We start from the raw sequence: 27,102 nt of genomic DNA, 5'->3' as shown, positions 1-27,102 counted from the left end.
TCAATTAGTGTGATAGAGGAACTGAATTTTTAAAGTTATTTAATTTTAACTGATATTAATTTAAATAGTATCATGTGTGTTATCAACTGACTGGAATTAAAATAAAAATTTCAAATAATAAAGATAAGTAGTATCACGTGGCTAGTGGCTACAATATAAATAAAAACTATGAAAGTATTCATTTACTTAATGTGTGCACAATGCTGTGCTAAATAAACAGTAGTTTATAGAAGATAAAAAGAAAAAAAGAAGTTATATTTGTATTCACTGAGCTTGCACACTACTAAATGATACATGCTTTAAACAAGAAAACACAGATTAATATATCATTGGAAAGTGTGGCAAGTGCTAAAGTGGGGGGGTCACAGGGCATCATTAGGAAAATGGGTGGGATTTAGATTGGCTGTGGAAGATGTTCTGTCTGAGAAAGTAACTTTTGAACCAGATATTGAAAATGATTACGAAATTGCAAGGCAAAGAGACAGGGATCGGGAAGAATATTCCAGGCAGAAGGAAAAGCACATGTGAAATCTCAGAGGTGGGAAAGAGCATTTAAGAAATCAAAGGGGCACCTGGGTGGCTCAGTCAGTTAAGCACCTGCCTTTGGCTCAGGTCATGATCTCAGGGTCCTGGGATTGAGTCCGATGTCAGGCTCCAGTGGGGAGTCTGCTTCTCCCTCTCCCCTATCCCTGCTTATGCTCTCTCTCTCTCTCTTTCTCTCTCTCAAATAAATAAAACCTTAAAGAAAAAAAAGATATTGAAAGAGCTTTGCTGTGATGGGAACATAACAAGTACATGGGAAATTAACAGGATAGTGATTGTTTCCCCTTTAAAACATACATAAATTTTCAAGTCATAAGAAGTCTTATCTTCCCCATTCGTATACTGACTGATACTGCAGATATCGACATCATGATGTATATGAGAGGCTGCAACAAGTTCCTGTCCTGTTGGATCCTTGATGCATTTTAATTCTTCCCTATTACTGTCCCAGAAACATTAATACCTGCCCGTAGACACAGACTCCTATATTCTTAGTAATTGTGATTTCCAGAAGACAACCAGAGATGAGGGAAATTCACAAAGAGATATCTTCTGATATTTGATAGCAAAAACACCAAATATTGTGTAAGGGCGTGAATTTTATACTTGGACATGTCGAACTTGACGTGGCTCTGGGATATGCTGCCAAAATAGCCAGTTGAAAATGGGAACCTGAGGCTTGGTGGTGTCTGGAATCCTGAACTTGGAAATCACCAATGTACTGGTGTTTCTTGAAGTCATGGAGGTGTGTGAATAGTGCAGGGAAATATGTAGTATGAGATCAATGAGCAAGGACACAATCCCAAGGGACAATGATATTTAAGGGGAAAAACAAAACAAAATAAAACAAAAACAGAGGAAAATACTATAAAGTCAATTGAGAAGAAATAGTTTGATAGTAGGCGGGGAACTTGTTGAGAGTGGCATGACAAAGGACAAAAGCTGTTTCAAGAAGAAAGCAATTGTCAGTAATATTACACACCAAAAGGAAGTCAGATAAGATTGTTACTAAAAATCAGATATTCGATTTGGCAGTAAGGATATCACTAATATAGTTTGCTCAAATGATGAAAATATTCAATGTGGAAGCAGACCAGGCTTACATCTCTGTTCTATGCCTTCCTAGCTCAGCTTTTTTTTTTTTTTTTTAAGATTTTATCTATTTATTTGACAGAGAGAGAGCTAGCGCACAAGCAGGGAAGCAGCAGAGGGAGAGGGAGAAGCGAGGGGAGCCTGACAGTGAACTAGATACCTGGACCCTGGGATCATGACCCAAACAGAGTGCAGAGGCTTAACTGACTGATCCACCCAGGTCCCCCCAACTCAGCTTCTTAACTTAGGAAATGAAGGCACCCATCTCTTCCATGATGCTGTTACCAAGGAAGTGAAAGATTTAAATGAGATCTTATGAATTTGGATGTGGCAGATACTGAGGAAGGTACTGGAAAACAAGAGTGACTTAACTAGGTTTCTATTTTCAAGCAGTCAACAATGTAGAAGATTGACATGTGAATAATGTAAGTGCCTTGTCATACAACAGAGAGTTAAATGTCAAAAATCACGTACACACATACAACATATCACTCATACACACTCACGCTTTTGGAGCCAAGTCAACCAACTGCGCTTGGGAGCACAAGAGTGGTAGTATGTTTATATTAGGGACAGGGGTTGGTTGGAGATAGGTCAGTTACTGAAGGTTAATGGGAAGAGATGATATTTAATTAGTTTCCATGTTTGAAATTATGGTTATTATCTTGCCTTCATTTTTAGCAACATTTGTACTTGGAGGGTGGATCTTATTTCTGCATGTAGTCAAAAGGATTTGGAGACATGTCTGGTGAAAATTTTGTGGACAATTTGAACAATGCAAACTTTAGACAAGAGACGTGGACAGGGAGAGACACTTAATGTACTAAAGAAACTGAATTAGAGTACATTTCATGACAACCTCAGGAGAGTAAGCACCTCCTTTCAATCACTTTCAAACTCAGTATGTTTATCTTGTATATGGCAGAACACATTTACTGATGAATTATTTTTCAATGGTATCCCTATCAAACTTCTTACTCCATTTTTCTCATATTTAAAATAAGATGCTTAGCCTAGATGATTTCTAGAGCCTTACCAGACTTTATAATTCTTTATTCTGTCATACAGCCAATATTTCAAGCACCAAATGGTGCACCTTACTTACACCCTGGTCTGCTCTCATAAATGGTAAATTACACAGATCTCCATGGCGAGGTAATAAATGTTAACTGAAAGAACAGGTGAGACAGCCTGAAATAAACCTTCTGAATAGTCCTTTCAGATACTATTATTTATGTTTGTGTGGTGTTTATTACCACACGTGTGTGTCTGTGTGTGTGTTTATGTGTGTGTGTGTGTGTATCCCTTCAAGACTCACCCTGTAAGTTACAGTGTGGAAATACCAGTCTCTTCAGTGAGGCTTGCTTGCAACTTTTGGCCTCAAGGCTGTTTCCCATTACTTTGGGATTCTATTCATTTTTGGAAGCATTGTCCATTAGCTTACTTATGCTCGCCCACTCTGGATTCCAGCTGTAGGTTATGCCAGTTCTCTTTTTTGTTTTGCAGTATTTCCTTTGGTCCATGCCAGGAATTCAGTTTGGATGGTCCTTTCACATAACTTGCCTGGGGGTCTAATTAATAGACTTTTGCCTTGATTCCACTTGCATTGTCTACCTTGATATATGGTCCTTTTTGGACAATTACTGCCTTTGAAGATTTGTGTTTTTAGGCCGAACACACTTTCCGTGTTTATTGATCTCTGCCGAGTTGTGGGGTTTTTTTGCTTACTTTTCAACGTGTCACTTACAACCTAAATGAGAGATTTAGAGCCACAAGTTACAGATGTGCTTTTGCTTCACTTCCATCTGTTTTCCTGTCAGAAATTCCTAGGCAAGGATTTACACTGTTGGCTGTAGCTTTTTTTTTTTTTTTTTAAATTTACTGAGCTCTGATCCTACCTGAGAAAAAAACAAAAACAACAACAAAAATGCTTATCATGCTTACATTTACTTAATTTTAACCTGTTAAATATTAGAAACTGAACTTTTTAGTAGAGACTATTATCTAGTCCGGCATTTCTAATAATCTTTACAAGTTTTTGCAGTAGTTAGAAAAACATGTTCTCCATTTTGATTCTCCAATAGCAAGTCAAAAACAGTCATCTCTAAACGTGAGAGTCCCTTTTAGGAAAAAAAAAAAAAATATATATATATATATGTATATATATAGGTTGTCTTGAAAGCCTCTTCAGAATAGATCCCTTAAAAATCACTGTGCTTAATACCTGCCATACAAGTTTTTTTGTTTATTTTGTTCTTCTCCTCTCCCCTTTGTGTGAGATGTTTGAGTTTACATAGCTTTGTTTCTTTTACCATTAAGGGATTTCAAGATTATTTGTAGATGAAATAGAAGACTCCTTACTTTCCTATTTTGCTTTTATTTCTTAGTGGTCATAACCCTATTACTTTTCTTTCCCCCATCTCAATGAAACAGTTAGATGAAACGTGGTTACCACACATTGCAAAGGAAGATCCGGTCTAAAAAGGAAAGCACAACGACATAGTTCTCTCATTTGATTCAGTCCATGTAATTCACTGTCATCCATTAGTTCATTTAATGTATTAAAAATGTCCTCATTTAAGCTCTGCTCTCAGTATAATACCATATTTTGGTGTATATGACATGCTTTCCTTTTTTTTTTTTTTTTAAGATTTTATTTATTTATTTGACAGACAGAGATCACAGGTAGACAGAGAGGCAGGCAGAGAGAGAGGGGGAAGCAGGCTTCCTGACGAGCAGAAAGCCCGACGTGGGGCTCGATCCCAGGACCCCGAGATCATGACCTGAGCCGAAGGCAGAGGGTTTAACCCACTGAGCCTCCCAGGCGCCCATGACATGCTTTCCTAATGAGGCTCTTGGAACCTCTTATTCCAGATTTTACTTTTTGTTTCTGTCACATCATAATTATAGTTTCCAGCTTCTAAATAGGCCATTCTGTGTTTGGATTATTCTTATCATTTTTATTTACCCCAGCCCCATACAGACTATGTGTATTAAGTTTACAAAGGTTCTAAAATCCGTCCCTGGAAATAAGTGTGTGAAGCTCGAGGCAGCCCAGGGAGTACATTGGACAGTTGCTCTAAAAGGTCAGTTGCTGGGGTCTTAGCCCCAGTATTTCCTGGTGGAATGGGTCCTCAGGTGATTCAGAGGCATATCTCAACACGAGACTGTTTAAAACTCACAAGGGATGGCTGTTATCATAAATGACAGATCAGATAAAGAATATGAATGCTGTATTGAAAAATATAAGAGGCATTACATTGAAAACACCAAAGTATTAAATTGCCCTAATCTTATACTGAATGTGTAAAAAGGATCCATGGGAAGTCTATGTGTTTATCTCAGTGGAGCGGTTTCAGTTATGGAAAAAAATACGTTTATTGATTTACAATATTGTAGTATTTAGATTACACTTCAAAAGAAAAAGGTAGTATTAATTCAAACCAAAATCTCTGGGACTAAATGTCATTAAAAGCTAGAACTGGGGAGAACTGTGCATAAAAGGTACACAGATGATAGTTTTCAAAGTGTTTGGTGGAATTCCATTCTCTTGCCTGCACAAGGATGCAGAAGAGCTTTAAGCAAAAGAACTAATTTTAAGCAAAGAAGAATTTATGAACCAGTCTGACTCCTGCATCAAACCTTTTTTTTTTTTTTCTTTTTTCTAAGTGCTGAAGATGTGCCATTCTTCAGTGTTTGTTGACTGGAAAAGCCTGGTGTCTTTCAACTTAAACTCATTAATATGGTTACAGATTTCTGAATGCTAATCTATATTTCAATGGAATACAACATGTTCACAGATGTCTTGTGATTTCGTTGATTTATAAAGTCTTCAGGCGTTAAGAGCTAGGAGCTAAAAGTCAATTCTTGTATTTTCCAAGAGCTTCTGTTTCCCAAGACATAGGTGAAAAGGATCATATTTATAAAGTGCTAAGAGATCCGCAAAGAGGATGATGTATACAGATAAAATTGTGTTTAGCAGATGAACCCAGCATAGTGACCCAAAGGTCAAAAGACATACTCAATAAAAGTTCATGTGTGACAGTTTGTAGCTACTCCACATGTCTATGTAAGATTTATAAGGACTTGAATCTGCTGGGACAGTAGAAGCAAAATGGAATCACCATTAACCTGCCTTCTGACTGATCTACCCATCAGTAGCCTATGAGTGGAAATCATAGTATTTCATAATATGCAGCCATCACTCGACCACCTGGCCCAGAGAGTTTATTTTCAAGCTGCTGAAGGATTCTAAATTGTGCTTTGTTTCATCTTCTGTCTTTTCTGTTTTTAAAATTAAGAACTGTCACAAACATATAAAAAACCATAGAGAATAAAAGAACAGTCACCCTCTGTGTTCACCCCCCCACTTGGAACCCATGTGGCCTCACTTGTTTACATTTAATTTCTTTGTTACTTTCATCTGCATCTGTAGAGAATGTCAAGGCTTTTGGCAATCTGACCACAAAGAAGCTGTGATAGAGTGGAGGCACAGAAGAGACGGTGACTAAAAGCTGCTGATTCTGACATCTCAATAATAAATCTATTATGTTAGTGAGATAGTTGTGTTCTTTAGAACTTCACAAAAACAAGCAAGGAGGTGACAATTTAGTACAAAAGTGGTTACCTCCCTTTCAGCCCTCCTCAGGGCTTAAAGTTCTCAGGGGGGATTTTGTGGATTTGCAAACAAATCCAGGGACTGAGAGGTGGTCAAGTCAGTCAACTGACACTTCCTTCCCTACAGGAGAAATACAACTCCTTGAGAATTGAACTTTGCCATTCCAGGTCATGCTTCTGGATGTCTCTAAGAGTTACTATCCAGTCATTAAATGCTTATAATCCATCCCTGAGAACTATTATCCCAGAAATTATACTTCTTTCCCTGCTGAGAGTAGGTGGCTTTCATCTTTGACCTGGATTTTTTTTTTTTTTTTGCTTGTTTTTTATCATTTTATTCCTTGAGGGGCCAGGAAATGGTGCTTGAGGATTGGCAAGAACATTTAAAGATTCTTTTTGTTCAGAGAATTGCAATTTCCATTTGTCAGGTTAAATATATATATTTATTTTTTTATATTATTTATATATATTATATATATTATATATTTTTAATTTATATATAATTTATATATAATTTAATTTAATATATAATTATATACAATAATATATATTATTTGTATATCTTTATATATTATTTATATTTATAATATATAATATAACATATTATATTATATATTATTTATATATTTATTTATATATATTTATATATTTATATATATATTTAACCCAATAAATAAATAAATAAATAAATACACACACACACACACACACACACACACACACACACACACATATACAGCAGTATGTCCCTTTCCTGTTCAACAAATTTGAACCTCGTAGAATAGTTAGAACTGTTTCATGGTTCGTCTTGAATATGGATGATAACTGCAAATGGAAAAGGGGGACACTGTTTGAAAAGGGACATTTATTGTTGCTTTTATCTCATAAAATGTTTATAAGTGGATGTGATTGCTAATTTTTATGGAAGTAGTGATGTAGATACCTGATAGAGGAATGTCATGGAGCAAATATTTGATATATCTGTTTATTCAATTAACAAAGTAATTTGAGCAACGACTCTGCTAGGGGTAAAGCAGTAAACCAAACATAGTCCCTGGCATTAAATTCATGACGGTGGATATATTTCCTCATGTATATTGAATCAACACTATTTTTAGTATTTATTGCTAACTCAAAATGTGCAAATAAAGGCAATAAAAATGTTCAAATATTATAAATTTGTAAGTGCATTAAAATTGAAAGATTTTTAATGAGCTCTTGGCTTATGGGTAGGGCTCTGCTAAAATAAAAATACAAAAGACAGAACACATGTGAATGTAAAAAGATATAAATCAAGGTTCATGAGAAAGATGAGAAGATATCTTTTTATTTTTAAGTTTATTTAAAAATCTCTTTCTTTCTGAGTGATTCCAGATAACATATTTTCTCACTGGAATCCTACTAAACATTAACACAGAATTCATCATTAATAGAAGGAAGCATCCATGTTTTTGCCTATTCATATTAACATCTGGATTTATAGTTATTAAATGATCTGAGGATGTTAGCAGTAAAAATAAAGGTCATATCTAGATAAATCTGTCTTCACAGCACAGCCATCATTAATCATCCAATAGCTAGCTTAAATATTGATTATTTTTATTATTGAGCAATGATACTACAACAATAGAAGCACCGTATCCAAAACATAAATTCAATAGCAAGTATAGACACATTGGTTCTAGAGGGTTATTATATGAAATAGATCATGTATTCATTTTCTTTCATTTATTTGTAGTAATAATATATATGAAATAGCATATCACTAAATGACATAAATATGCTCTGATCTGGTATGAAAGCCTTCCTGGATTGTCTCAAATTTTCTTTTATAACATTTCCCTCCACTATTTTCATTTATTCCAGTCTTCATCTAAACGAAATTTGTCCTGGTTCTCTGTACATGTTATAAAGTGTTCCATCCGTTGCCCTTTCCCCCTAGTTTCTAGCACCTAGAATATTTCCTGGATAGGCCAACCTCTGCATGTCTGAACTCACCTCTCATTTTAAGAACAGTATTGAGTCTAACTCCACAGCGATGCCTGTCCTCATTTTTTCCACTACAAAGACATTTCAGAGGAGACTTAACTCCTTTGGTATTTATCTATACTTTCAAAGGACATTTATCAATTTTATCTTGTATTTTTAGTTACTCACTAATCATCGAACATGTACTTATTAAACACCTGATAAGCAGGGCATTAGTGACATGCACAGTAGGTGTTGGATGAAAGGAATAGGGAGTGCATTTTCTGAGAAGAATGAAAAATTATGAGAAAATCAACTAAATGTTCTTTTGCTTTGCTTTTCGCCACATGTCAGAAATTCCGAACAGTATCAGTGTCAAAATACTATTGCCAGAAAGGTCTTTTTTTGGTCCAGTTTCCAAACAATCGCTGTACTTATCATGGAGGGTCTCTCCTGTATCTGCCAGTCCACATGAACTCAGGGAGACATGTGTTCCAAGACGAAGTGCACACTGATTTGGATCATTTAAATTTAAAACAGCGAGACATAGCACAAATTGTGAGGCACAGTATTTTGTTTAAGTGCAAATCTTAGTTCCTATAGGAAATATTTTATTGAATTTGAATGTCTTTAAATATTTTTTTCACATTGTTATAAACCTAAAGAACAAATAAAGAACATAAAAATTATTACTTATGTCTACAGAGCTATTGGTGAAAAGTATTCTGGTGTTTAGCAGAGGAGGATATAAAATGGGATTCACAGGTGCCTGCGTGGCTCAGTGCGTTAAGTGTCTGACTTGATTTGGGCTCAGGTAATGATGTCAGGGTCGTGGCATGGAGCCCTGGGTCTGAGTCCGTGCTCAGAGGGGAGTCTGCGTGAGACTTTCCTGCCCTCTTCCTCTGTCCCTCTCCCCAGTGCACTCTCTCTCTGTCTCTCAAATATATAAATAAATCTTTAAGCAAAACAAAATAAAATGGGATTCATTCACTCTAGGTGCCCTGTGTGCACCCAGGGTGTTAGGTGCTAAGGCTATAAAGAGAGCTCCAGCCTATGGTGTCAGGACCTCATTGTGTTCTGAGCACTCCTACAAATCTATAGCCTTCTGAGATTTGCTTTGTTACTAAGATTATATCATCTGGAATTTGGGTTTCCATATCACCCAAGTTAATACACAAAGGGATCTCTGTCTTCCCTCCCCTTCCCTTTCTTCCTCTCCCTTTCTTAAAGAATAGCAACTATTTCTCCGACTTCGAATTCTCCTGTTTGGAGGAGCTATTTAGATAATTTTCTCTAATTTCATATAATTTTCAGAGATAAAAGAAGCACAGGAAATACAGTTCCGAAATATTCAGAGTTAGTATTTCATAGTGAACTTTTATTAATTTTATAAAACATAGATTGCATGATGGATAAAAATTTTTATATAATTTACATTTAGATGTAAGTACATGAATGGGAATAGTGACTCCAGAAGTAATTTTTGAAAGTATTTACAGTATTTATGCCATGAAACAGTCCTATCTTACTTATTGAAAACATAGCAGATCTAGTCCGGCCAGATAACAAATTGTATGAATTTAGTGTTCATGGGAAACTATTAAATTAAAAATAAGAAACAGATCTTTTTATGGTGAGTTATTGAATTTATTTTACTGAATTGATTTAAACACGTGTGCTTGGTAAGTGTCTAAAGAACAATTTAATGAAATATTTCACAGTGAAAGAGAGTCTGGAAAGACATCAATTAGCCTTTAAAACAAGATTTTTTTTTTTTTGAGTTTGACCTTTTTTTTTTAATTTTATTTTTTATAGACATATAATATATTTTTATCCCCAGGGGTACAGGTCTGTGAATCGCCAGGTTTACACACTTTGCAGCACTCACCATAGCACAACAAGATTAGTTTTATGTGTATGTTTATGTTGCCTTATTGCTTAATTAATAGCACACTAATTTTGGAAAAAGACTATTTTTTAAGTCTATAGCATATTTCTAAAGGCTGTACATCATGATCTTTATCATGTGTATAATACACAAGTCAGTGCTAGGATTTATTGAACGTAAGTTTTCTACCTCTATGCTAAGCATTGTACACAAATTTTTCCATTTAATCATCAAAATAATCAATTTCAATGCACTATTCACATTTTTTTTCAGTGAGGAAACAAAAACTTGGAGAGTTAAGTAGCCTTTTGTAGTCCATGGAACAAAAAGTGGCTGAGGTGAGATTTGATTCCAGGACTCAGTCATTTCCTGGGTAGCCCTGCCAGCACCTCATTCAGGAGAGCCGTGTTATATACACCGTAGTCATTCAACCATGACAAAAGCATGAATGTGAAAGGACAAAACTGCCTTTTCCCTTATTTGAAAGTTCAAGGCGTTAAACATGTAGACTCCCTGTCTTTGTAAACAATGACGTTAAATCTGTATCTTCACTATTTTCCTTTTTTTTCCCCCCAGAACGATGTAGGAGGACAACGCAGCCTGATAAACAAATGGACAACTTTTCTTAAAGCCAGATTAGTTTGCTCTATTCCTGGAAATGATGGGGCAGACACTCATTTTGATGAGCTTCGTGAGTTACATGCTCCTTTTTTTTTTTTCTTAAAAATGACCTACTGCCTAATAAATAAAGCATTTATTTTATTTTAGCCCCCCCATAGAGCCCAGGACAGCTTCACACACACAAAGAACATGGAGGTGCTCTAGGTTTCAGAGCACGTTGTAATGAAGCAATTCCTCTCTTTGTAAGCATCCTCCTAGTTAGGAGGAAACAAAGCAGCAGCAAGAGACAAAAAGCTACCAGCAAAGGTTCACCAGAATCCATTCATTCTCCATGTGGCCTTTTACTTTGGAAGGCGCGGCAGTCTGTAGGCAGCCGGAACTTGGGTTCTTTATTCTGAGGATGCCCTCTGCTGGAGAGCCCGGGAGACTGGGTGAACTCACTCCCTCCGACTTAAAAAAAAGAATACTCAGAAATGTTCGATGGGTCATTCTCTTGAATTTCCCGTCTTTACCCCTCTCAAAGCTAGTTCTAGAAGGAATTTTTTCAGCTATATATAAAGTTAGCATCATCAAATCTTATCTTTTGAACTTGTTTTTGCCTTGCTGTGTAAAAATGATGTTATCATTGAATGATTTTTGCCATACGGTATTTAAAGTATATATTCACTATTCATGGCTGATTCCTCATGTGGTACATAAGCATGCTCACATCTTAAATAACCTTTTAATGGAGGTTGTTTACACATACTTTGGTATCAATACTGCTTAAGTATTTACAAAATACTGAGCAAGTATTTTGCAGGTAATTAACTTGTGTAGCGATTTTTATATTGTTAGCAAATAGATAATTGAATTATTAATAAGTTGACACAATTACAGGGCAAGACTTTTTTTTACATCGGAGGGTAAAAACACTCTATGTTATTAGTTACTCTTCTGTCAGAAATCACATACTTGTGACTGGGAATACTCATGGAGATTATTAGCGAATCATCCCATTTATAGGTGATTGAAATAGACACCTAAGAGGCTTGATATCCAGTTCAGTGCCACATAGCTAGCGAGAAAACCGGTCTTTAATCCCTAATTTCTTATGTCATAATGTAACGACTTCCACTGTTATCTGAATTTTATATCTGTTAGAGTCTCAGAAGTACTGTATTCTTAAAGATAAGGCAAATATGTAATACTAAAATATAAAAATATAATGAATTGTTATTTTTTCTTCCATTAATAGAGGATATTTACTTACTCCCCACAAGAGATGAAAGAAATCCTGTGGTCTATGGAGTCTTTACCACAACCAGGTAAGTTAAAAGCAAAACAAGGGGCACCTGGGTGGCTCATTCATTAAGTGTCTGCCTTCTGCTCAGGTCATGATCCTGGAGTCCTGGGATCCAGCCCCGCATCAGGCTTCCTGCTCATCGGGAGCCTGCTTCTCCCTCTCCCACTCCCCCTGCTTGTGTTCCCTCTCTGGCTGTCTCTGGCTGTCAAATAAATAAATAGAATCTTTAAAAACAAAACAAAACAAAACAAAAAAACAACACTTGGAATTCTTCTATAGAATTGTAAGGCATATGTAAGGAAATACAGTTGTATTTTTCGGTCCCTTCCTTTTGTGTGGAAAAAAAATATCCATTTTTCATTTTATTCTTTCACATAGTGTTTCCTAGAACTCTTTCAATATCAAAACATAAAATGTCTCTTTGTTCTTTTTATACCAGCAGAGTACTTCTGTGTCCATTACCACAATTCATTTAGCCAATTTCCTGTACATAGACATCTCCATTGTGTCAGGGCTTGGCCGTACGCATAACACATCAGGGACTAAACTTGTACATACGGCTCTTTCTCTATATGAGCAAGTAAGCAAGTACATCTGCGAGTTAAATTCCCAGACTAAAGTTACAGGATGCAAAGGTGCCTGCATATACTCACCATAACAAAAAGGTTAAGCTGCATGACATAGAAGTAGTATTACAGAAATACATGCCTCAGTCATGAGATTCGACACTCTTTGCTCTACTAACTTAGGCAAAGGAAGTTTGTATGACTTGTATCAGGAAGATGGGCCAACCGGTATTAAAAACGGGACTAGAACCAAAGGTGTTTTCTTAATTTTCCTGTGTTTTTGTCTTCTTTCTGTGTAATATTGCCCTGCACTTGTCACTGAGACTCCATGACTTCCTTAAAAGTTGTCCTAGCATCTGTGAAGCTTTCTCAAAGAATATATAGACCTTACATAATTTTACCTAATATTAATTTCATTTAATTCAGTAACTTATATTAGAACATGGGACAGCCTTATTCCTGCTACACATTACTCCCTGCAACACCTTCTTTGAACTCCTTTTTTACTTTTTCCACAGCTCTGCTATCACTGTTGTTTATATTGATATTAGTATTGGAAGAATTGGCAGTATTGGTATCGGTATTAGGGAAATAGTCTTACTGCCCCCCTTCGAATAAGTTATTAAAATAGTCTGCAGGCAAAGTATAATTTCTCTTCTGTGGGATTACCTTCATTCAGTTCACCTTACACCTTATGCCAGTAGTGTTGGTTCAGATGACATCAGAAAACAAAATGCTTTGTGAAATTTTAAAATGAAAATAAAGAAGATGGCCGAAGAATGCTGCTCTTAGGACTCCATTTTTCTGCAAATTCATAACTGAACTAAAAAGAGGCAGGAAAAGCAAGTGCCTGTAGTTACTCAAGTTAAGTATCTCAGCGCTAGTTCTCTTGGCATCTTTCCATTCCCAGAACTGTCTTTGAAGTCACTGTGTGTTCCAACACAAGGTATAGACATGTGCCAGGGAAATATAGCCCCAAGATAGTTATGTTTTTTTCTCTTACCAAGTTTTCTGCCCACCCAAAGTGTGAAGTTACAAGTCAACCCTTTGTTCTTGGTGTACTTTATTAGTCTATTTTTAATGCCGCCCCGAGGAACGAGGTAATATTGGGATGCAGTGTCCCATCCTTTGTCCCATGAGAAGATGTAATTAATCTGTGACAATAGAAACACCATAAAGCATGATGTATCATTCCTTTAAAATATCCTAGGCAGAGGATGTGATTTTTATGGGGGGATCACCGCCCTTCTTAGCAGAGTTTTCTCCCAGCTGCCTGTGTGCCCTCAGGTCCCAATGCTTCCCATTAATGTCATTCCAAGATTATATATTTTTTAAGATTTTATTTACTTATTTGAGAGAGAGAGAAAGTAAGAGAGAGCACAAGAACAGGGTGAGAAGCAGACTCTCTGCTGAGCAGGGAGCCGGATGCTGGGCTCGATCCCTGGACTCTGGGACTCCGGGACCATGACTTGAGCCTAAGGCAGATGCTTGGCTGACTGAGCCACCCAGGCCCCCCTTATTCCAAGAATATTAATGATTGAGTTTCCCATGCTAGAGAATCCTTAGCTTGCTTGTGTAGCACTGAGATATTATGTCTCTTAGATCATAAAGGGTGATCTCATTTTCATGAACAGAAATCACTGAAAATTTTAGATGCAGAGAAGAATGATTTATTTTCCAGAAATTAAAAAAAAAAAAAAAAGAAAATGAAACATCTGAGGACAGTGTTAACAGTTTTCACTACTAATTTACAAAAACTTGTGAAATTCCCAGGAGCTCTTCTGCATCTGGATTATGTGTCCTCCAATCCTATGTAATTAAGATTAATTTTAAGTATCACATAAGTTACATACATAAATTCAAGAAGAAATTCAAAAATTCAGGTAGAAGCACAAAAGAATTTCAATCTTTTTTTGAATTAATAGAAATTAGGAAATTGTAAATAGCCAATATTTATGGACATTCACTCTCTTGAAGAAAACAGAAATGAGGTAATTATTAATTATATACCTGAAGTGTTCCTCTATGAAAAAAAAATAGGTAATATAACTTTTTTATTTTGTAAGTTCTTTAGAAGGCATTAAATGCTGCAAGAACTCCAAATAAATCTCAAAAGCATGTACATAAATTTGATACTCTTTTCTGCATATTTTCTTCTGTCCTCATTTTTCTAGGGAATTCCCATGTATCCATCAAGCGTCAATGTAGATGGCCCCTTCTCTCTGAAAACATAACCAGACAGCCCTCTACTGGGGACCCATCTGTGTGTTTGCTTTGCTTGTTACTATATGTATCTGTAATGTAACTGCTAGCACATTTTTTCAGGATTACTTTGTTGTAAACTCCTTAAAGACATCCCCACATTCTGTCTGCATCTCTCAGATGGAATGAGCTGCCCAAGTTTGTCCACACACCTGGTTATAATATGTGCTCAATAAATAAATGTACAGTGACAGACGTGCAGGGAGTGATTGGATCATGTTGCTTTTTTTCAGCTCCATCTTCAAAGGCTCAGCTGTTTGTGTGTACAGCATGGCTGACATCAGAGCAGTTTTCAATGGTCCCTATGCTCATAAGGAAAGTGCAGACCACCGTTGGGTGCAGTATGATGGAAGAATTCCTTACCCCCGACCTGGCACAGTATGTATCCAATTTCATAATCAAATTCTTTTCTGGACCCCATATCCTCTTCCTAATTCTATTATAATAAACTATGCCATTCACCACAGCAACATGTACCGTGGGTTTAAAAATACCTATTATTTATTCACAGTGATGTGTTAGCATTTCCATCCTTCCCTGGAACTTGACAATTTTTTTTTTTTCTTTTGAGTAAGAGCTTTAACTTCTACAGGAAACAGTGGGTTGTATCATAAGGAGCAGGCGATGCTGAAAATATAGTGCTTATTTGCAGCAAGTCTACAGAGTCAAGATGATTTATCTTGAATATATAGAATGACAAATATTCCAGGTTAAATGAAAATGCCAAATAAATATTTATTTCCCACATACAACTCTATATGTAACTAGAGTCTTCAGGCCTTCATTTCTACTTTTCAAAAACTACGTCAATTACAACAGTTCATTTATTTCTTTATTATGTGGCATCTGTAAAAAAAAAAACACTTTGCAGTGTAAAATCTGTATTTGCTTTGTAAATGGAAGGTTTTTGTTTTGTTTTATTTTCACTGCTGTGATTAAAACAGTTTAAGTTATTTAAATATTTTAGGATGAGCTAATTGACCTAATAAAAAGGGATAAATGCCCTTTTTTCCCACATATGTTTCAATATGAGTATTTCCAACAGGAGATCTAAAGTAATTATCAAAATCTCTGCAAAAAATTGTTGACTTGGGGCACCCGGGTGGCTCAGTTGGTTAAGCAACTGCCTTCAGCTTAGGTCATGATCCTGGATTCCCAGGATGGAGTCCCACATCAGGCTCCCTGTTCAGCGGAGTCTGCTTCTCCTTCTCTCTCTCACTCTTTCTCTCAAATAAATAAATAAAATTAAAAAAAATTGTTGACTTAATCCATCCAACTCTACTGAATTTTGTCTTTTCATATGTTTGCTCTTAAACAGAAAGCAGTTGGTGGCCAGGCTTTTTGAATTCTCTTTTCATCTTCCTGTTACATAGCCTAATTAAATTTGGGAAACACACTTTACAACCATGTCTATTTTCCCTTCTGTAATTCCTCAATAGGAATACGTTTCAAGTATGTTTTCTGGACTGATTACAAGGCGATCACAGTTCTGTGGAAAAAAGGGTTTTTTTTGCCAATAATATGATTTTCAAGATTCACTTAGAAATTTTTTAATTTAAATTCAATTTAATTAACATGTACTGTTTTATTAGTTTCAGAGGTAGAATTTAGTGATTGTCAGTTACATACAACATCTGGTGCTCATTATATCATGTGCCCTCCTTAATGTCCATTACCCAGTTACCCCATTTTCCCACTCACTACCCCTCCAGCAACCCTCAGTTTGTTTCCTATAGTCAAGAGTCTCTTATGGTTTGTCTTCCTCTCTGTTTTCACCTTTTTAAATTTTTCCTTCCCTTCCCCTGTGTTCATCTGTTTTGTTTCTTGAATTCCACATGTGAGTGAAATCATATGGTATTTGTCTTCCTCTGACCTACTTTTTTCACTTAGCATAATACCCTCTAGTTCTATCCACATCCTTGTGAATGGCAAGATTTCATTCTTTTTGAAGGCTGAGTAGTATTCCATTATAGATATAGAGATAGATAGATATCACGTCTTCTTTACAGGTTAGGATGTACAGGTACTCTTCTAAAGGTTTTACAAATCTTAACTTCATAATGATTCTAAGAGACAAGTGCTATTGTCATTAATGCCATTTTACAGATGAGCCATGTCCGACACAGAGAGGTGCAGTAACTTGCCCAAGGTCACAGAACTAATGAGTAGTGCTCCTGAGTTTTAAATCCAGACACTCTGGCAGCAGAGTCCAAGGCCTTAATCTTTGTAGTATGACATTATATTAAAATTTTTTTATGTTAAAATATGTTTATTTCCCCCCTTGATAGAATAGAATACCTTTTACTGAATGTATATTCTATATATATGTATACTGAACTATAGTGTGCTATAGTATATTCTATAGTATAATATATATAATGATTATATTATATAGTATATTATATATGAGTATATGTAGAATTTCAGTTTACATTATATATATATTTGGAGCTTTTGAGGAAGATAGTTAAAATTCAGAGGGAACTCTAGTCGGGGAAATCTCACCATATTAGGATTATGGGGTTAAGTATCATAGATCATCACATTCAGAGCTGCTTCTACATGAGTTTATTTTGGAAAATACTATGCCCATTCAGGCCATTAAAAAAAAAATTCAGTCATCCAGATGTTATTGGAGAATTTGGGACTGGAACTATTTATTACAGAAAATGGTTTTTTGGGGTTGGAGGGATAGTAGGAGAAGGAGTGAGAGAATCATAAGCAGGCTCCATGCAGGGCTCGATCTCATGACCTTGAGATCACGACCTGAGCCAAAATCAAGAGTGGGACCCTTAATCGACTGAGCCGCACAGGCACCCCGAGAAAACAATTTACATGCATACACACACACACATATATGTATATGTATACTAGTGTGTGTATATATATACATATATATACACTAAAAACTTGAAATTAATCATGAAAATGGTCACATGCTAATGCATCCAGATTGCATATTTTTTCCAATTACAGTGTAGGTTAGAGGTGCATCCAAGGGACCTGTCACCACTTCTCTCCTCCTACCTGAAGAGCTGTGAAATCCCATGGGAGGCTTGAAGATGAATCACGTTCAGGGAGCCCTGGTGGCTCAGCGGTTAAGCGTCGGACTCTTGGTTTCCTCTCAGGTCATGATCTCAGGGTCATGAGATTGAGTGGAGCATCAGGATCTGTGCTCAACATGGAATCTGCTTGTCCCTCTCCCTCTGTTCCTCCTTCCACCTCTCTCTCTCTCTCTCTCATGAATAAATAAAATCTTAAAAAAAAAAAAAAAGGAAAGGCAAATCACATGTCCCAGTACTCTCCTCATAAGAGCACAGCCACTTCCTTGAAATCTGAATCAGCGACTTTTCCCCACCGTGAGTAATGCATAAGTCAGCAAGGAGAGTTTTTCATCAATGAGAAAAGAAGCGTCCCATCACAGTAAACACACCAGTTTTTGCTACTTAGTTCTCAAAGTATACAGTGTTTACACTGTACATATTTTCTTAGAATTCAGAATTTATCTAGGAAATAGGCTGGATCCACACGACCACAGAAATGCCTCACCTTTCTTTTTTTCTCTTTGAAAATTAAGGAAAGGAAAAATATCAGGCCCAAGAAAGTGTCATTTAACAGAATTATTTCTTTATCCTTTCTAAGCATCAGTGTTTCTTAAGAAATTCCTATACTTTTTTACATGTGTAAGTACACTCAAATCTGTAACTAAGGTTTAATAATTATGCCTTGTAACTAGAGATAGTTCCCAACTGATGAAGGTTTGACTTCTGAGTTTTAGACTTTATAATGGTGTGGAAGCGAACATATTCCGTAGAACCATACCTAGAATTTTCACTTTTGATCTTTTCCTGGGCTGGTTATACGTAGTGCGAGAATCTGGTGAGGCTGGACACAGCACCAAGCCACAGCTCCCAGTCGGTCACACCATTGCAATGGTAAGCTAGATAATCCACGCACTTAAAATCATTCTGTTTTTCACTTTAGTACAGTATTCGATACATTACATGAGATACTCAACACTTTATTATAAAATAGGCTTTGTGTTAGAGGAGTTTGCCCAACTGTAGACTAATAGTGTAAGTGTTCTGTGCACGATTAATTTTGGCAAGGCTAAGTGATCATGTTGACCAGGTTAGGGGTAGTGAGTGCACTTTGGACCTACAATATCTTCAACTTAGAATGGGTTTACTGGGACATAACCCCATTGTAAGTGTAGGAAGATCTGTAAACCCTTCATAGCCCAAACTAGGGCTAATATTTTTAGTGGAGACAGAAAAAGAGTCCAGAAAAACGCCAGCAGAATAGCATTCACTTTGATCAGGAAGATTATGTCCTCTTTATAGAATTAGAGACACAAAAACGACTATTCTAGTTGCTGTCAGAAGTTGTTTATTTTGCTTTACACTTTCAGTTAAACATAGGGGTCTTTCTTGTTCTGAAGTGGTAAGACGGGGATTAAATTTAACTCTACCTGAAACTCCAAATCAAATGCCATTAACCTCTGCACCACTCTACCTTCAAGGAGATCAAAGTGAATAACGAAACAGATTGTTTCCCCAAGGATTGATCTGTTTTCTGCACAGATAATAATGCAGTGTTGACACCTTCTTATGGTTGTCATTTCTTTTCTTGTAATTCTGGGGCACACGTGTTACTTAAATAAAACCATTGCTAAATCATTTGCTTTGTACGAAAAGTCCACATCTTCAGTGAAAGCCACTTTCCAATGAACTTAAAATTTTTTAAATAGATTATTTTAAAAAACCGCCTTTGCGCTTACATTTCCCCACTCATGTTTTCATCAAGGTTGCTTCTCAAGTTGTGCTCCCCTGCGGACAATATCACTGAGGGCAACAAACACTACAACTCTCCGTGTACCACAGCTGCTTTTGTTTTCTAGTTTTGACACGGTTCTGTACTTCCTGGGACAAAAAGTCAAACCTAAACTCCTGGCCTTACCATGACATCATTACTCTACAATGTCAACCAGCCTGGAAACTCACGGAGGACAAGGATCCGTTCCTTCACTCCAAGGGATTCTCCTGCCCTCTGGTGTCCAAACTGAATCCCTGAAGAAACTGAATTTTGCTCAGATGGGCTTTTTCAATCATTTTGAACTTTAGGCCTTGATAGTAAGTTCCACGTGAAATAAAATAAGGAAGAATCCACAGTGAGCAGAACAGGTCAGAAATGGAAACCAAACTGAGGTCAGGCCAATAGTAGCAGGCTGCTCGAAAATGCAGAATCAGGAGGATTTTTAAAGGCAGAAGATTTCATTTTTGATATTTGATTTACTTGGTAGTTTTATTTTCTGTTGATAAGGAATCTTATAATTCTTGCCAAAGTGCAAAATGTTAACAAATGTTTTCCTGAAAGTGAGTTTCAGTTGGTAAGCCATTCCCTTATCAAAAAGGTGAGAAGAGAGTACTTTAAAAATGTTTTATTGCCTTAAGAACACCTACTGTGAGAGCTACACTTTTAATAGGTCTTTAAGTGCGCAATACACCATGGCCTGTAGGTAATTCTGTGCAACAGATCTCTGGAACTGATTCATGTTGAGTAACTGAAATTGTAAACCTATTCATGAGTGCCATCCCACTTTCCACTCCTCCCCGCACCCCCCGCCCCAGGCAACCAGTGTTGTATCCTCTGCTTTTATGAGTCTGACTATGTATGTAAGTGGAAACATGCAGGTTTTTTTGTTTTGTTTTGTTTTTTTATCTTTTGGACTAACTTACTTAGCTTTATGTGCCCTAGGTCATCTACATTGTCACATATTGAAGAATCTCCTTTCTTTTATGAGATTGAATCATAATCCTTTGTGTGTATATATTACATTTTTTTATCCCATTCATCAGTTGATGGACATTTAGACTGTTTCTACCTATAGTGTGAAGTTTACTCAAAATACGAAAAATAGAACTGGCGTATGATCCGACAATCTCACTTCTGGATATTTATCCAAAAGAATTGAAATCAGGGTCTTGAAAAGATATTAACATTCCCATGTTCATTGCAGCACTATTGATAATAGCCAAAATGTGGGAAGGACTTGTTTTTGAGGTTCAAATATTTAAGAAATGTCTGTTTCACTATTCTTCAAATTATTTTGCCACAGTTTTTGACAATTTCTAAACCTCTAATTTTGTAAAAATGACTTCATTTCAAAATTCCATTGCCCACTAAATACTTACTGCTTTTACTATGAAGTGTTTTAGCTTTACTTGCAAAGATCAAAACTTACACATGGTTTTCCCAACTAAGTTTCCATTCTTTGGTAGGAAGCAAAAAGAGGTTGTTATAGGCACTCTTTTAATTCCATAATTTGATTATCCTATGGGTGCCTTTAAGTCAAATGAAATATCAGATCAACTAGGCTAACCTGCTTATTCCTATATATTGGCCCTCGTATTCTGTAAAAACTTGACTAACAATTATTAAATCTCAAATAATCCCTGAATAAACATCTCCCCTCTTCAACTCTATTTTAGAAATTTAGATCTTTAGAAAAATTGGACATCTTTTTTCCCCTCAATCAACTAGCTATTTTATTTAACCAACCCACTACAAAACGTCAACATTAACATTGTTTTAATGTTAAGTGATTTTTCAACTATGAACACCAAATGTAAAACAATGAAATCTCTCCCTTCCTATAACATCTCAAGTCTTATCTAAATAAGAAGCCCCATTGCGTAGAACTCCTCAGATGGGCTTTTCTCAGAGTAAATCAAAGGTAAAGGCTAAACATTTCCCACCCCACCCCCCTTATTGTCTCTCTTCTCTGCTATCAGATAAAATCTCCTAAACTATGAATGTGAATGTGGATATGTCTAACAGTCCTTATTTATTTCCACCAAATTATTGAACTTTCTAACACTGTAAAAGACACTGAAACGTTTCAAGATTCTTTTGATTCCAGGTCCCTGGAAATGTTGTCTTACCAAATATGCTGCCATGGACCGGCTGTGGGTCCTGGCACGTCCACCTGGGCTAAGAAGGCCATTTTTACTTTAATGTGCCGAAGCATCACTGACTTGATGCGATTGATTTGTGATTTTGCTTCAAAAAAGCAAATCCCTGAGAAATTGTGTCTTAGGATAATAATATGTAATGTTAATAACTTGTTCTACATTTAGTAACTTGATCTATATAGCAAACTGGGTCTATGCAATGACATTTCACCTAGAACTAGAGTAATTGTTTAGACATTCCAACTTTTACTTTGGCCCAAGTTTTCAACGGTAGAGGTCTGTGATCACTGTGGAATCCACAAGTTTCAAAACTCTGTAAGCACCCTATCTTCTCTTTCCTGATCTACCAAAACTGTCCTGCATGAACAATGACATACTCCTGTAACACTTTTTTTTATAAGCTGATGATTCTTAGAATTGTATGTCTTCATTCATTTAACCTAGGTCTGAGTTGTGATGTAAGCTGGCCCAAGCAAGCAAGGATTTTCTTCCTGTAGAAAAGAAATGTTTTAAGGCCAAATTCAAACATAGCATGAAAAAGAAAAATACATAATTCAAAAACAGTATCCTCTATCACCTCACACCTCAGAATGGTAGAGTAGCTAAAATCAAAAACTCAGAAACAACAGATGCTGGAAAGGATGTGGAAAGAAAGGAACCCTCATGTGCTGCTGGTGGGAATGCAAACTGGTGCAGCCACTGTGGAAAACAGTATGGAGGGTCCTCAAAAAATTAAAAATAGAACTACCCTATGATGCCTATGATCCAGGAATCTCACTGCTGGGTATTTGCCCCCCAAAATATAAAAATGAGAATTCAATGGGATACAGGGATTCCTATGTTTATTGTAACATTATTTACAATAGCCAAATTATGGAAGCAGCCCAAATGTCTATCAACAGATGAATGAATAAAGAAGATATATATCCAGAAAATATCTATCTACATCTATCTATCTATCTATGTATCTAATCTCCACACATACATACATACATACAAACAATGACACATTATTCAGCCATAATAAAGAATGAGATCTTTCCATTTACAACAAGATTGGAGCTGCAGAGTGTCGTGCTAAGCAGAATAAATCAGAGAAAGACATACTGTATCATTTCACTCCTATGTGGAATTTAAGAAACAACAACAAAAAAAATGAACAAAGGAAAAAAAAAGAGACAAATTAAAAAACAGACTCTTAACTGTAGGGAATAAACAGATGGTTACCAGAGGGTGGGTGGGGGGATGGGTGAAGCGATGGGGATTAAGAACACACTTACCATGATGAACACTGAGTACGTTATAGAATTGTTGAATCACTACAGTGTACCCTTGAAACTAATATAGCACTGTACGTTAAAAATACTGGCATTAAAATTAAAAGCTTGATTAAAGAATAGTATCCTGAGCTTCCTTTTGGTTTGTATCGTGCTAGACTGTGATAGTCATACTAAATGGGACTGAAAAATAACGGAAGAATTCCCTTGCAGCATCTCGAACTAGCTTCCGATTTAGGCACCTGCACAATAGGACTAGCATTTTGTTGTTGTTGTTTTGTTTTAAGAAAAGCTGTCCTACTTTATTAAAAATCTGTGGGGAACTTTAGGAAAAATCTCATTTTATGCACCACTAGCTCGTAGAGGACTCAACTATATTAAGTTCAGTTTTATTTTCTCCCCAACATCTGTTCGCTGCATGGCCTACCTCTTACCAAGGCTATCTTTAATTCTATCCCTTCAGCTTTTTGATTCCAGAAGAGAGAAGCAGAGACAGGTGTACAATCTGGGCCTCCTGACTCTCAGTTCCCAAATCTGACTACACTTAACAGGGCATATGACAAAACATCACTATCATTTTCCATTAACTATATACAGGCAGTGTTTCTCTGAAAAGGTGAGAGGCAACTGATCTCTAACATTTCTCAATTCGTCTTTTCAGCTGGCTTTCAGCTTGCTTTTCCATGGGACCAACACTCTCTTTTAAGAAGAATTTGTCCAAATCCCACATCACTTACTATGTTCAATACTGTTTTCCTTTTTGTTGTATACAAATTCCTCTAAAAGAAAGGAAACTTTAAAATAGAGAAAGAGATAGAGCCATGTTTTGTTAAAGTTCTTGCAAGATTAAATTCAGCTTAAAACTATTTAACTTAGAAAGTAAATGATCCAGAATTGTTGGCTTAATTGTCGTCTTTAAATTACTACACAGAGTAGACAGAATCCAGCCTTCGTATAAGCTGGGGAGGTTAGGTCCAGAGGTTGAAATTCACTTGCTAAATAAAATTTGGAATGGATATTTGCAGATAGGAAATTCATTTCTTCAAATGTTAGAAGACACATTGTTTTATTAGACGTTGAACAATAAAGAGGAAACTTGAGGGGTTTTTTTGTTGTTGTTGTTGTTACCTTTTAAACATAGCAGAGTAGTCAACTTTCAAATATAAGAATAATAAAGCGGGGTTTTAACTGAAAAAAAAAAAAAGATAGAAAAAGAGACAAATGTATCTGTATGTTTGTACCCCTGGCCTTTCTGGCTCTGACATTAAATACAGGATCTTTGTTCATCTGTGTTATAAAATGCCTCTTAGATGAATCAGCAGGGGGATAGGATGGCACCTATGAAATCACCTTTTTTTAATATAAATACAAATCAGACTTCCTTTCCATATGTAGCTTATTTTTCTCAGCTTGCTAAAAATGAAAGCCCGGTTTAGTCTTCCCGTGTGCCGCGTCTTTCTTCCCTTGCGTGAGTCAATCCTCTGATTTGTTTAAAAGGAAAGTGCAGCCTGTAGAGAACAGCCTGAAGCAGCAGGGGGAGAAAACTTTTAACAGCTGTCTGGTGCCTTGCCAAGGGGCAAAGTTCTCTCAATGGATAAAACCTATTTTTCTCCTCTTTTCCATCGCTTCCCACTGCCCGGCTAAAGGCCCTGTACAAACAGGCAGATCCGCCAAGCATAACACAGTCACACCTCGCCAGCCATAACGTGCAGCCGGTCCTGGGAGATGGGTGCCGAACCGGGGCTGGCTGCGGGTGGGCTCACCCCTTTACCTTCACGGTGCGCCCGGGCAGGTCCCTTTTCTGGAACACTCTTGTGCTGCTATTGTTTCCAGCAAGAGACTCACACTTTCAAATTTGGGTATAGCTCTTTTCTTTCCCTCTCAAAAAAAATTTTTTTTAAAGATTTTATTTATTATTTATTTGACAGAGAGAGATCACAAGTAGACAGAGAGGCAGGCAGAGAGAGAGAGAGGGAAGCAGGCTCCCTGTCGAGCAGAGAGCCCGATGCGGGACTCGATCCCAGGACCCTGAGATCATGACCTGAGCCGAAGGCAGTGGCTTAACCCACTGAGCCACCCAGGCGCCCTTCCCTCTCAAATTTTAAACTAACTTACGCCTTTTTCAACATAGTAGGTGGAGACAGATAAGTTCCCTGACTTATTTCCTATAGGAACTGACGTGGTGGAAATCAGGCAAATGTTAAGAAAGCTGGAGCCCAAATAAATGGTCCTCTACCATAAAGTCAGATGGACTGTATCACTACCAGGTAGAAATGAAAAAGACATACATACAGACAAAAATTCATGAGATTTTTAATACCTAAGATGTATAGCTTTGATAGAAACATTTCCTAGGGTTTTGGGAGGAGACTAATATGATCATTTACTTCTGAGGTACCATTTTCCCTTGCTTTTTTTTTTTTTTTTTTTAGGATTTTATTTATTTAGAGAGAGCAGCAGAGGGAGAGGGAGAGAGCAAACCTCAAACAGACTCCTCCCTGAGCACAGAGCCCAACGCAGGCCTCCATCTCTCGACCCTGAGATTGTGACCTGAGCAGAAACCAAGAGTCGATGCTTAACCGACTGTCCACCCAGGCACCACTTGCCCACACTTTCTCTTTACCTTTATGGGATTTTTCTTGCCTTCTTTACGGTCTTACCTGCTTAGGTTGCTTGGCATCTCTAGTTATTTTTAGATCTGTGTGCTACACAGCTGTATGATATCAAAGGAAAAATGTCACTGTTTTTAATGTGCTAAAATAACAATATTTAGTTCAAACCGTACTATCTTAAACCTCAGGGAGCAACTCTACCAAATCACTTTCGCTTGTGAAAGCAGAGTAGAGACACAGCCCTCAGAGATCATGCACAGCAATCTAAAGGATAAAGATCTTATCCAAACACTGGCAGCATGCCAGATGGAAAAGCTGCCATAGGAAAAAAAAAATGTATTTCCAAAGATCATTTTATAATGGTCAATGGAAACCAGGTTTTTCTTCTCTTCTTTTTTTCTTAGATTGTATTACCCTTCAATCTTTTTTGTCAGAGGGGAGCAAAGAGGAAAATTGTCATGTTTGCTTCTTTGCTAAATTGTCCATGTCTTCATTCCTCCATACCTTACTCATATCAAAATTCCTAATTATTTGAAACTTTGGTATCAAAAACTGTGGCTTGAATGTCACAATACTTCTTTTGGAAATTGCCTACTTGCATAACTACAGCTGCAAAGTCAAGAGAAAAAAATTTTTTTTCCTTAAGTTAGAGGGCTGTTTCAAAAATGTAATGCAAGGAAAATCATGCTTTTGCTTTGATTTTAATGATAGACCATCCAGATTGTACCTCAGGCAGTATAAACCATAAGCCCATTGCGAGTTGCCTTTGACTTAGCCTCAAACGTGCAGCCTGTAATTGGGCAAGAGCTTTGTATCATTTGAGCCCCACATCCTTTTGAGTTGTAGCTTAATCTATTTAATATAGGGTTCCTTCCATTATCAAGCTGACAGATTCCACTTGGCTGGAGGCTAAGTGCTAGAAACAATGAGTAAAGACACTTAGATCTTTAGATCAGCATCCAGTTAAGAATATGCTAAATAATTACCAAATGGCTAATATGCTGTACCATTTGGAGCAGACCTGGGACAAATAAATAGCTATCAGGAAAAACTTAGTTTTTTTTTTAAGACCAGACATGCAAGATTTCTATAAAAGATAGAAATACTCTCAAATTACAAATGGAAAATCATGAACAGTTTTTAGTACAACTTCTTTGAGATTTCTTCTAATTTAGTGACACGTTATGATTTTGTTCCTTTAAAATTGGAGGTTGGGGTCATATATTGTGACTAACTCCAATATATTTAATTCCCTAAGAATGATCCTCTTGAGTTCAAGGATCTGAGAAGTACAGCTTGAAGCCTTGACAAGATTCTAATTAGAGCCTGGTGTAAATGGCTCATTTCAGGAGAGATTATGTTTCCAACTTGTCTAAATATGAAATTAGGGGGGAAAG

General features: G+C 36.6%; 1 protein-coding gene across 4 annotated transcripts in view; it reads left to right on the top strand.

The window, feature by feature from the left end:
- Positions 1–27,102, top strand: part of SEMA3D (semaphorin 3D) — a 204,706-nt gene that overhangs the window by 147,546 nt on the left and 30,058 nt on the right. For all 4 annotated transcript variants that reach the window (XM_047695166.1, XM_047695167.1, XM_047695169.1 and 1 more), the window contains 3 exons: positions 10,685–10,799; positions 11,967–12,036; positions 15,076–15,220. In XM_047695166.1, the coding sequence (XP_047551122.1) occupies positions 10,685–10,799; positions 11,967–12,036; positions 15,076–15,220 (330 nt within the window). The remainder of the gene's footprint in view (positions 1–10,684; positions 10,800–11,966; positions 12,037–15,075; positions 15,221–27,102) is intronic.

This window comes from Lutra lutra, chromosome 11, assembly GCF_902655055.1.
Source record: "Lutra lutra chromosome 11, mLutLut1.2, whole genome shotgun sequence".
In the NCBI taxonomy this organism is placed as follows: domain Eukaryota; kingdom Metazoa; phylum Chordata; class Mammalia; order Carnivora; family Mustelidae; genus Lutra; species Lutra lutra.
This window is presented reverse-complemented; position numbering and strand designations above follow the sequence as displayed.